The sequence below is a fragment of the Mauremys reevesii genome, linkage group 13 (genome assembly GCF_016161935.1).
Source record: "Mauremys reevesii isolate NIE-2019 linkage group 13, ASM1616193v1, whole genome shotgun sequence".
Taxonomy (NCBI): domain Eukaryota; kingdom Metazoa; phylum Chordata; order Testudines; family Geoemydidae; genus Mauremys; species Mauremys reevesii.
In genome coordinates this window covers 1,279,834-1,292,844 of record NC_052635.1, presented here as the reverse complement: position 1 = coordinate 1,292,844, position 13,011 = coordinate 1,279,834, and the positions used below count along the sequence as shown (strand labels likewise).

Below are 13,011 nucleotides of genomic sequence, written 5' to 3'. Positions count from 1 at the left end.
GTAAAAATGAATGGGCATAATTCTTCCCATTGACCTTAGAAATCTGTTAATATCTGTATTTCTTATCTCCAGAAGAGATTATTTCAAATATTGGCTTATTCCTAGAAGCCATTCCTTAGTTGCAGGACTTTAGGGAAAGTGTTTCATTTCTTCTTAAGAAAAAAAGATATTCTCACTAGAGTTCCCCATTGAAAACGTGCTTAGTGTAAATTATGAAGAGTGTTAGTGGTTGTAACTCTGCCATAGCCAGTCCCAAGCCTTGTTTAAAAAGCAGACGAGTTGGCGTCAGAAGAGTTGGCGTTAGGCTGGCAGCCAACCGTAAACTTTGCCAAATAAATCCGTGAGATGAGTGTTCTATATGCCTTATATGTAGGCTTGGAAGGATTCGATTTTTAGCATAAAAGTCAATAAATGTGGATTTCACCACACACAACCCCAGTTAAATATACTTCCCTTGATAAATCTTTGCCTAGATGTGAAGTTCAGTTAATAAAAATGCTGTTTGAGAATTTATTGGCATTTGATGTAAGGCTATTTACTTTTTATTTGACATATGAATTGTCAACATCATGTTTTAGTGGTCACATCACTTTAACTTTTTGACTCTTGGGTGTCTTCTGTCATTAAGTAATTGTGTAAATGTCTTCTGTCATTAAGTAATTGTGTAAATCGCCTAAGTTTTGTGATGAGTGCGGGGCATGAGGACGATGATGATGATAAGGGGCCTCAGCTGACATCAGGGCTCCATTGTGCTGGGTGCTTCAGCAACGCTGAAATAGACAGACCCTGCTGTGAAGAGTTTAAAAAATTAGGATCGGATTTAAGAGCCTGAGGAAGGCATCCATTGAATCACATTAGTTTATGAATGCATGTATCTATGTGTTTTGATGTGTGGCATTTTCAAAAGACCCTACAGGAATTCTGCAATGTGTGTGTGTGTGTGTGTGTGTGTGTGTGTACTGTAATTTATCAGTGGGATATTGAGCAGGGAGTCTGTCTGTCTGAGCTGTGACCCAGCACTGCATCCCTCACTGAGGGTGAATGCTGGGTTATGGAGTGGTTCTCTCTGGCCCCTCTTCCATTCAGAGCCCCTGAAGGTGAAAGGAAGGGGAGAGTTTCTGTAAGTGTGACTCTCTTTGCAAGCTGTTACATTAAGTAGGAAACACAGTGATTGGGGTTGTACATAGAGTAAATTACATGATAAATCTAGGATCCTCTAACAGTGCCTTACTGGGTCACAATTGAGGATGCCAAATTCAGGACGAATATACCAAACCAGAAACAAAAATAAACTTCTGTTTCACCACACTGGCTAACTAGAAAACATAAAGACAGTTTCCTCAGGCATTCCAGTTCTTACACCACCATCAAAAACACTGGATTCAGAGATCAGTGGTTCTTTACAACCAACCTCATCAAATAAAAGGCTCTTCTGATCCCAAAGGACCAGACACACACCCAGGTCAATATATAACTTAGAACTTACCCAAAAATCACACTGATGAAGAGTCCTTTAGTATCTAAAATTTAAAGGTTTATTTAAAGAAAGAAAGAAAGAAAGAAAGAAAGAAAGAAAGAAAGAAAGAAAGAAAGAAAGAAGAGTTAAAATTGGTTAAAGGAATCAATTACATACAAAAATGGCAAAGTTCTTGGTTCAGGCTTGTAGCAGTGATGGAATAAACTGCTGCCTTAAGTCAAGTCTCTGGAGTACATCCACAATATGGATGGGTCATTCAGTCCTTTGTTCAGAGCTTCAGTTTGTACCAAGGTTCCTCCAGCTGTAAGAAGCAGGACTGAAGACCAAATTGAGGTGTTTCCAGGCCTTTTATAGCTTTTTCCATATGGAGGGCATCCCATTGTTCTTACTGTGGAAAATTACAGCAACAAGATGGAGTTTGGCATCACATAGGCAAGTTACATGTTCATGCCCAATTTCCCTCAGTCATTGCAGGAAGCCATTACCTACACTCCAGACAGCACGCTTACATGACAGTCCACTCAGTGTAGATGTGCATCTCCCATGGTCCATTGTCAACCAAGTGTTTCTTGATGAACCAATTCATTTGAATAGTCCCTCCAAGATGTGCTGGGTATTATCTTGTGGTCGTTACCACAGGAACAAACATTTGAAATCGAAGTATAGAGCCAATACTTATAACTTCATATACCAGAATGACACATGCACACAGATAGCATAATCATAAGCATCAAATCGGAACCTTTTAATAGACACATCACTTGACAACCTTTGTACAATAATATATATAACAGAGGTTGCAACAATGATCTATATAGTCATATTTTAATCAGATAACATCACAGACCCCACCTCCCTACGACCAATTTCTCAAGGTTTCTTGTTTACTGGTGCACAGTGATGAGAGAGTCTCACTGAATTTTTTCCCTCCCAAATAGGAATTGTGCTTATAGCTTTGGTGCCTCGGAAAATCCCCACTTCCACAAATATAACATTTAAATATTCAAGTTGAATCACTCGCCAAACACCCCGACCCCTGGAGGATAAATTACACCCCAATGCGTACATGGAGCTCATTTCAGGAAAAATCTGGGTTAATGCACACAGACTTCAAAGGATTCCCTGAATATCCGAGTATTTGAGCTTTGTGGGATCAGGCAGAGAAAGGAATTCCTGAACTGGGCACCAACCGTCCAGATGTAAACGTTTAGGGTTGTTACAAACCATGGGATCTGTTTTCAACTGTGATTGGGGAGAGAGGGAGAGATGGGTGTCAGTGGGAAATAATAGTGCAACCTTTGCCATTAATTAAATTGAAAAGACTTCAGTTTTGCTGTGAAAATTTTCCATTTTAATTTGAGTTGGGCTTTTGTTTGTCTGAAATGCATTGAGTTGGATTTGACTGGGCTGGGTTTCTCTGAGGGTTTTTTTTTAATGGATTGAGTTGAACCGGGTGCTGGATTTGTATTCGGTTGGTTTGGGCTGTAATCCCCTGAGTTGGGTTTGGGGTTGAATTTCATTTAATTGAGTTAGGTTGCACTGCTTTGGGTTGGGTTGGATTGGATTGTGTTGGGATCGGTTCAGCTGGATAAAGAGTTCAGCCAGTTTGGATTCATTTAAGTAGGGTTGGCTTGTACTAAAACGGGCTCAGGTGAATTGGATTTCCTGGGGGAGAGGGGTGAACGCAGGACCACGCGTCTTGTTGCCACATAAGATGTTGTAAACACAGACAAATTGTAGTTTATCTGTTACACGTTTATTTCTAGAGTTCTCCTCTTCTCTAAGAGGGTCAGATTTGTTTTGATAAATTTGTTATCTGATACGTAGCATAAGACTGGGAGAGAGTTCCTTAATCTATCTTTCATATGAAATTATAGAACTGACAAAATATTATTAAAAGTTAAACTAAATTTTTACCCTCGGTCTAACACTTGTCCTTTCTGGTTTACATTTTTTATCGAAAAAACTATTTTAATCCAAAGCATCTTCACTGATAATAATAAATAGAGGAATATACTGTAGGGCAAAATGCAGGAACTAAATTGTGTTCGAGAGGATTAACAGACTATCAGATGGGGTAAAAAACAGCTTATTTTAAAGAACAGATTAGACAAACACCTGTCCAGGATAATCCAAGTACATTTGGTCCTGCCTCATCACAGGGGGCTGGACTAGATGTCTCTCGAGGTCCCTTCCAGCCCTGTGTTTATACGATTCTGTCATATTGCCATAAACAGCCCCCTGCTCACTTTTTGTAGAGCGGAGATGCAGTTCTCCCCCACTGTGGGTCTCAGGGCACAGTAATACACAGCGCTCTCCTGGTGAGAAACAGCCTCAATCTTGAAGGGAACCGTCCTATTAGCCATGTACAAAGATGCTGAGAATTTTCCCTGGACAAGCGTCTGATCCAGAGCATCAAACTTCGCTTTAGTCAGTATATGCTGGGGAGGCTGGTTCGGATACTGCCGGTACCAAAACAGATACGGGTTTGTGCCAGCGGTGGTGAAGTTACAGTGTAAAGTGACACTTTGCCCCGCTAAGACTCTCACTTCTCGAGGAGACTGGTCCACGGAGTCACTTTGTGCAAGACCTGTGGAGGGAAAGAGAGACTTTAAACATCTGTGTATGCGTGGCTGGAACTTTTAAACTCCGTGGGACTTGGACCCCTCACTCTCTCTCTGCTCCCTGCACACTGATGACTTGGTTTGTGATGCTAACCTCGACTTCTTCTTGCAAAGGAAAACAAAATTTCTCCCATGATTTCTTTGTTCAGAGACCTTTATTTTTTTCTTTGTAAATGCCTTCATTTCAAATGAAAGGTTTTAGTCTCACCTGGCTGCGGAAGTAGAAGCCAGAGCTGTACAGCCACGTACAGGAGCATGTTGCAGCTTCGGGTTATCCTGGTGTTGTTACGAGATCTGCAGCTCGTTATAGAATGTCTCCTCTTCCTCCCCTGTGATTTTGAAAATGATAATTCATGTCCTAAAGATGAAACCTGCTTCCTCCGTGACCTTTGTCCCCCCCTCTCGACTTGCGACGCTACACAAAGAGGAAAACTCATTTAGCTTCTGGTTCCAAGTTACTTTGCTACACACACAACATAATGTAAAATATGGATGGTGTAAAGGTTTGAAGCGCCCTCTAGTGGATGTCAAATGAAGCAACAAGAAAATCATGCGCTCATCTCTTGTGAAAATCTTCTGTCCCTCATAGGACATTTTATCTGGTTTCTCTCTCCAGAGGATTTGTGAAAATGAGGGTATTGTTTTATGTCTGAATTACGGGAGGGTTAGCAATTTTTGAAAATTATCCCCCAAAAGATGCAAATTAGTCCGGCTTTGATTCCAGGTTCTGCCACAAATTTTCTGGGTCACTTTGGGCAAGTCATTTAGTGTTCAGTTATTATAGGTATTAAGGTGCCTAATGAGACAATATAGAGCAGGGTTTCTCAAACGGGGATCCTCACTTGTGTAGGGAAAGCCCCTGGTGGGCTGGCAGGTTTGTTTACCTGCTCTGCTCGCAGGTCCCACCGATCGCGGCTCCCACCGATCGCAGCCAGCAGTTCCCATTGGCATGGAGCAGTTATAAGTGGCCAGTGGGAGCCACAGTCGACCGGACCTGTGGACCGGGCAGGTAAACACACCAGCCGGCCCGCTAGTGGCTTTTCCTACACAAGCGTCGACCCCAGTTTGAGAAACCCTGACCTTAAGCCTAATCATAAACATAACCTCAGCCCTAGCATTCAATCTAACCTAACTTGAAACAGTAATCCTAAAACTAACTCCTAAATTTAACTTTCTTCTAACCCTAATTATAAATTTAACCCTGACCCTAATACTTTATTAAAGTGAATGTTTGAAATGAAATATACATGAACTAAGAGGGAAGGTACTGTACATCTGAGGTCAGGCTTGGGTTATGAGGGGTTACAGATATCGTTTGCAAGGTTGAAAACATACATACATACATATAGCATAACCGGCATAGACCCAGATTGGGGTGCAAGGTTTTTAAAGTGTCAGTGGATAAGTGGGCTCTGGTACGTCACCCATGGGATGAATAAGAATTCCAGGTCAGTATCAGTGTAGCAGATAAGTATATGGGTGGGGTGCATCCCTTGATCCATCAGGGAAGGAAATGGGTTATTGCCCTGGTCGGCGGTCTCAGTTAAACATAACCCCTCTCCTAACCAGCACACTAACTTCTACCCCTACTGTAACACTAAGATTTATTTACCCCAACCATAGCTAACTATATACATAACCTGAACCTAACACTAATCCTACACCCTAATCTTAAATACTAACTCTTAATCGGTCTAACTCCAATCTCCACCCCTCTAGCTCCTGACTGCGCCCCAACCCAAAGTGTTAATCCCAACCCTAATCCTTAACCTCAATAATACAAATACATTTAACCTACATTCTAAGCAAGACGTGTAATCATAGTAACCTTTAATCCCTTTCTCCTAATTGTAACCTAAATGCTACCTAGGTCTAGGGTAAAAAAAGGGGGGGAGGTGAAGAATAAAAGAGAGATATTAAGGAATAGAGATTACACTCTGAGTCACCTGAAGTCTCAGCTATTTCAGCCCTTTGTGTTTCTCACTCAGTGGGGATTGCGTGCAGCTCTCCAGGGGCTTCATAATATCTTAAGGCATTTGGGGTCCCAAACTGAACTGTAGATCGGGTCCTCGCTTCCTTAAAATCTTTCCAAAATCTCAGCCAAACATAACATGAAACATTTTGTCAAGTATTCCTCATGTCCAAAGATCTCATTCAATTTACTACTACAATTACCTATCTCCCCAATCCTTAAAAATTCCTTTTATTCTTAAATTATTTACATCAGAAATAACCATTTACAGAAGGAATCCCATCTCTTTTTCATTTTTCATGTGAATAATGTTATATGTCCTTCATGTTGCATCTCTCTCAGCTTTCAGTTTCATATTTAGGCACTGAAAGATTGAAAGGTAAGAAAAAATTAATAGACTGTCTTGATCCCTGCAAAAATATAACTTATAAAATGGAAAACAATAAAATAGTTTAAAACAAATTATACTCGAACAAAAAATTATCAAAACCATGAAGGAGAAAGAGAGAATGGCATGTCCGTTTTAATAATTTGTTTAATAATCTTGCAAAATCTGTCCTTTTCCACATCCACCGCTGTGTCCTTTTCGTTCCCTGATGCACAGAAGAGCAAAGACAAAAGTTTGCTTTGGATGTGATGCCTTTGAAAGTGATTATATCTCTGCTTTTGTAAAGGCTTAGCAGTTGTGCTAGCGGTATGCTGGTCCCTTGTCTGTCTGCAATACCCCTCGAACTTTGAGGAGAAGAGTTACAGGAGAAGACTGCAGAGGTCATGAAAGGAAAGACTCTTTGTATCACAGACAAATGGAATAGGTCTCACAGGTGTAACAGCGACCCTCTGTGTGCTAATCTGTTAACCAGTGCAGAGGGGATTTTAGGGTCACTTTGTTTTACTCAAAATAAAAACTGAGGTATTAATTAAAATATTATCTGAGGAAGTAAACTTCCTGCTCCAGGGAATAAAATAATGTTGAATGGGGGGAGGTAGAAAGACATTTTTCCTAAGGACAGGTTGCCCCATGTCCATTCAGCGAAGGGTCCCTTGTACCTCCACAGAAGCATATTGTACTGGCTACTTCTGGAGACAGAATACTGGACAAAGTGGAGCCTGATCCACTATGAACCTGCATTTCCTAGTTTCCTTTAAAACTATGATCAACTTTAGTGCTCAACCCTAACTATAATCTTAAATCCTAACTCAAAATCCTTACGCTAAATCTATCCCCCATCCCTGCTATTAACTCTGAATCTTTATCCCAATCCCTTACTCTAATTCCCCCAGAGTCAAAACTTAATGCTGAAATCCTAACCCTAAACAGAACATAAACCTTAACCTTAAACCTAACCTAAAAATTGCCAGAACCCTCACCCTAACCTAACTCTAACCTTAGCTGTACCACTACCCTTACCTAACCCTAACGCCAGCTCCTAACTCTAATCCTAATTTCCTCTAATCCTGTCCCCAACCCTCACAAAAAAAATTAACTCTGACCCTAACACTAAATGGAAACCCAATCCTAATTCTAATCCTAGTTCTAACCCTAAATCCTAACCTGCCACAACAATTTATCTAACCGTAACCATAAGAGAAAAGGGTAACTACAAACACAATCCTATCCCTAACCTACTGCTAGCACTAACTGCTTAGCACTAATCCCAAACCCAAAATTAAAACACTAACCCTAAAATAGTCCTAACACCAATTTCCATCCTCTAGCTTCTAACCACGCTTCAGTCCTAAAGCTTCAACCTGAATCTTAACCATAACCTTAAATAGCCATAACCCTAATCCCTAATCCTTACCAATAACAATAAATGTAACCCTAAATTCTAACTCATTGCCATACACGCAATAACCCAAGCTCTTAACCCCTAACCTTTTACCCTACCCCTCACCTGGACTAGAATAAAGAATGGGGATTAGAACATGTCAGGGTTATTGAAAGTTTTTAAGAATAGGGATCTGCATTCTGTGTCCAGTTCTGGATCCAGAACATTGCACTTCAAGCTCCTGGGACACCCAAAGTCTCGGCTATTTCAGTCATTTGTGTTTCTCAGCCAGTGGGGGTTTTGTACAGCTCCCCAGGTGGCTTTGCTCACTGTGTCTCTCATGGCACAGTAATAGGCAGCAGAGTCGCTCACTTCGCTGGAGGTTTTCTCCAGGGAGAAGGATTTGGAGGTTTTTTTTCAGTTTAGCAGAGAACCTTTGCCTGCGTCTGTTATAGGTCTCACCCCCACTCTGAACTTTAGGGTACAGCTGTGGGGACCTGCATGGACACTTCCAAGCTTAATTACCAGCTTAGATCTGGTCTCCTGCCACCATCCAGATTTTCTGAGTACCTGGAACACTCTCTTTCCCCCAAAAACCTTCCCCTCCCTGGGTAGCCTTGAGAAACTCCTCCACCAATTCTCTGGTGAGTCCAGATCCAATTCCCTTGGATCTCAAAAACAAGGAAGAATTACTCCTTCCCTCTCCCTTTTTCCCCCCATCAATCCTGGTGAGTCCAGATTCATTTCCCTTGGATCTCAAAAACAGGGAAGAAATCAATCAGGTTCATAAAAAGAAGGTTTTTAATTAAAGAAAAGAAAGGTAAAAGAAAGAAAAAACACTCTGGGAGACAGCATACCAGCTAATCTCACAGACAATAGATTGAAGACACAGGATGTTCCCCTGGGCAAAACCTTAATACACACAAGACTACCCAATTTGATAATTCCCCTAATTGCACCAAGACAAGTTACAAAAGAAAATAAATATAAACCTATTTATTCCTTTCTAAACTTACTACTCTGATAAGAGGCTGGTTCCTTGATCTTTTTCACTCTGGCTGAAACTGACTAAACAAAGGAAACTTCCCTCCTTCCTTTTGAAACATCTTGTTCCCCCATTGGTTCCTCTGGTCAGGTGTCAGCTAGGCTAGGTGAACTTCTTAACCCTTTACAGATAAAAGAGGCATTAACCCTAAACTGTCTGTTTATGACAATGTCTCTTCTCTTCCTCGTCCGATGCTTCATATTGTGTCAGCAACAGGCGAGGGGCTTCTTGGGGATACCGCTCCTACCAGAAGAGAGACTGAACCACAGAGGAGTTATAAGTGCAGTGGAGAAGTACTGGTTTTCCTTCATGGATCGTGATGATGCGTTCGGGTTCCTTCATTGGGTTTGCACAGGTCCTTTCTGCAAAAGAAAGCAAAATTGGTTAGGGCTGGAATTTTCATATGTTAAGGCAGGTGGAGCCCAAATTTAACCGTAAAAGGGCTCCTCACTGCTTTAAAATCTTTTCAAAATCTCAGCCAAACACGACATTATCATAACAAAATATCCTTTCAAGTGTACCCCATTCGCAAAGACCTCATTCAGTTTACTTCCACAATTACTTACCTTCCCCTCAAAAAACAGGGTGCCCAGCTTCTTTCTATTGTTGAAATTTATTTAAATCAGAAATAAAGAACCATTTACTCAAAAGAAATCCCATCTATTTTTTTTCATTTTGCCTAGTAAATAATTTTATTTCGGACCCCCCCACACACACACCTCCACTTTGGTCTTTCCCAGCTCTCAGAGTTTCCCATTTGGCCACTGGCAGGTTGACAGGTGTAAGAAATAGACTAGAATAGATTAAAAGAAAAGAGAATAGAACCACCAATTATAAAATGAAAACAAAATAGTTAATGCCCTGGAATGAAACCATACTCACTTTAAACAAAAAAAAATACAATCAGCAGAGAGAAAGTAAGAGACATTTTCATTGTAATAATTTGGTGTTTTAATAATCCCCGTCCCCTGATCCTATGCACAAAAAGGAAGCTGCGACTTCTTCCTTTACCAGAAAAAAACAAGGGTAAGGTGAAACTCTTGTGTTTGTGGCGATGCCTTTAGCACCTATATTGCATCTCTCGAGATGCTCATTCTGCAAGCATATGCAAGTGTCTCTTTCTTATGAGCACTTTCCCTTGAATTCTTTCTCACAGCCTCTGAGCTGCAGGAGGAGGTGGGGACTGTAGAAGGCAGGGTTCAGAAATGGATAGTGGCTGAAATGCAATGTGCTCCATTGATAGGATGTATTTTTGCGGATGCAACACTGCGACCTAGTGAGCAAATGAGAGAGAGAATGGATGGGGGATGTCTTCCCCACTGATTCCCGGGGCGCCGCACTGAGTTGCACTAGCTGAGAGTTTGATCCCTTAATATTAGGATATATCAAAGAATGGGGGAGGCATTTATAAGGGTTATCTTCAGAGTTGGAAGAATTAGATTTTTATGGGTAAATGTTGATACCACCGGCACACAAACCAACTAAAAATATCAGAGGGGTAGCCGTGTTAGTCTGATTCTGTAAAAGCAGCAAAGAATCTGGCAGCTAGATAGACAGACACACATTTTTTTGCATGAGAGCTAGTGAATACCCACCCTTCTTTTGCAAAAAGAGAAGAGTGGGTATTCACATCACATGCACACAAATGCTAAAAATCTATCTGTAAGTATATACAGCTTTGCACAGGACAACTATTCCATCCATGATGGTTGAAATGTACAGAGAGTAAGAAGTAAGTAAGAAAAGTAAGAAAAGATGCTTCTTGAGAACTCATTAGAGTTTTATTTAAGGATATTTATTGTGAATATTTTGGCATGTGATCACAATTTTTGTGTTTCAATGTTTCTAAAGATTTAACTTTCTGAATCTTCTCCTCTACTGTCATTAAATAATTATTGTCTGACCCACCAGTTGTCTGACCACCCCATCCCCCACGAATTTCCTGAAAATTTTCAGTGAAAATTTAAGCTGACAATGAAGAATGCTTAAAAATAAACTGTAAATATATATACACACAATATCAATGTTTACTTTTAAGAATTTGTTCATTGTCAGTGTCATAGGTTTCACCTCCACTCTGAACTTTAGGGTACAGATGTTGGGACCTGCATGAGAACCCCTAAGCTTAACTACCAGCGTAGATCAGTCTGCTGCCACCACCCACATCGTTTCAAACAGCTGTTTATGAGTCATTTGGGAAACTCTGTCTTCCCCCAAAAAATCTCTGCCTCCCAAGTACTGTAAGTCTTCCCTGGGTAATCTTGAGAGACTCCTCCACCACTCCTGGTGAACACCAATCCAAACCCCTGGGATCTTAAAGCAAGGAAAAATCAATCAGGTTCTTAAAAAGAAGACTTTTAATTAAAGAAAAAGGGTAAAAGAAATACCTCTGAGAGATTAGCATACAAGCTACTCTCACAGACAAACAGATTCAAAACACAAGGATGTTCCCCTGGGCAAAACCTTAGTTACAGAAAAGAAGACCCAGTTTGATTATCCCTCTAATGCACAAGACAAGTCACAAAAGAAAATAAACTAATTTATTCCTTCTTTAATACTCACTACCCTGTTTGACTCCTGGGTCTTTTCACTCAGGCACAAAACTGAAACTAACACTGAGACAAAGGAAAACTTCCCTCCTTTCTCTTGAAACATCTTGTTTCCCCATTGGTTCCTCTGGTCAGGTGTCAGCTAGGCTAGGGAACTTCTTAACCCTTTACAGGTAAAAGAGGCATTAACCCTTAACTGTCTGTTTATGACAGTGAGATTTTAAACGATATATAGAAATCGAATTCTGCCAAGACAACTTACCTTATATCATGGAAATACCATAACGTGGCCATCAGTTTGCCTGTGGAATTCATTGCTACAAGATGTAATTGGTGTCAAGACTTTAGCATAATTCGAAAAGGATTATTGTTTTCTACGTTATTCTAGTCCTTGTTCCTCTTCTAATTTTTATATCCCCATCTCGGTGATGGTGATGCTTAGTTCTTCTATAGTCTTTTCATCTTTAGATCTCAACGTGCTTTACATAAGTGGGATGTAATTTTATTCCTATTTTACAGAGGTGGGAACTGAGACAGAAGGAGGTGAGGTGACTTGTGCAAGTGGCCGAGCCAGGAATTCAGTCTCCTGAGCCCCAGATCAGTGCCCGTCCAGGCAATATTATCTCATTATCTAACGGTAATGAGAATATCCCTGGTTACATTTAAAAGGTTTCTAGACGTCTGGGTTGGCTACAAATCTGCCTGCTTTAAGGTATTTACCACCCTCTAGCCAGTAGGAGTTAGGGAGAGATATTCCATAGAGCCAGATTATCCCAATTCAAGAGTTTTTTGTGCTTTCACTTGTTTCATTCTTTGGCCATTTCCATTACGAGGAGACTGTTTTTAACCTGGTCTGATCCAGCCAGGGAACGCCTGTGTTTCTGAGAGGAGTTGTTGGCAAACACTGTGAATTGGTTTTTGTGCTGCCAGTGAGTGCATATGACTCTCTGTGGGGCTCATGGCGCAGTAATAGACACCGGAATCGCTCACTTGGGAGGCAAGTTTGCGGAGATGATAGGTTCGATCCTTGTGATGAGCAGAAAAGTCTTTCCTATTACCTTCCTCCGGGTCAGCGGAACCATCTCTCAGAAATAGCCTGGGTGCTTGGCTGCCATACTGCACGTACCAGAAGAGAGTTGGGTAGCCGGTGGTCTGATAGGTACAATTCAAAAGCACCGGTTCCCCTTCGCATAAAGCCACGCTGCTTTCGGTCTGTGTGACAGAATTGCCATTCGCACCTTAAATATAAAAGATGGTTAGGGTTAGGATTTGCAAAGGATCCTAAAGGATTTAGGCACCTAAATCCTCTTCAAATGCAGTAAAATTGGAGTTCTTAGGAAACATCCGGTCATTAATATCTGCCATTGACAGAAATTTAGGGACAGATGATAGTGGGTGTAAAATAGGTTACTGCCAGACCTATTTGGGGCGAGGGGTTGTTTGTTTTTAGCGTTGTATGTAGTTTGTGTTTGTTTTTGGAGGGTTGGGTGGTTGTCTCATTCCTGTGAAAAATTCTATGATCCTGAAAAAAAAATCATCAACAATTCATTAATTTTTTTTCAGTTAAAAAAAACC

At 40.8% G+C, this 13,011-nt stretch overlaps 1 gene segment (V, D, J or C); it reads right to left on the bottom strand.

Annotated features, from left to right (window-relative positions):
* Positions 1 to 3,696: 3,696 nt before the first annotated feature.
* Positions 3,697 to 4,507, bottom strand: LOC120380719. The segment is given in 2 exon segments: positions 3,697 to 4,067; positions 4,310 to 4,507. Coding segments are annotated over 2 exon segments (420 nt in total).
* Positions 4,508 to 13,011: the final 8,504 nt, after the last annotated feature.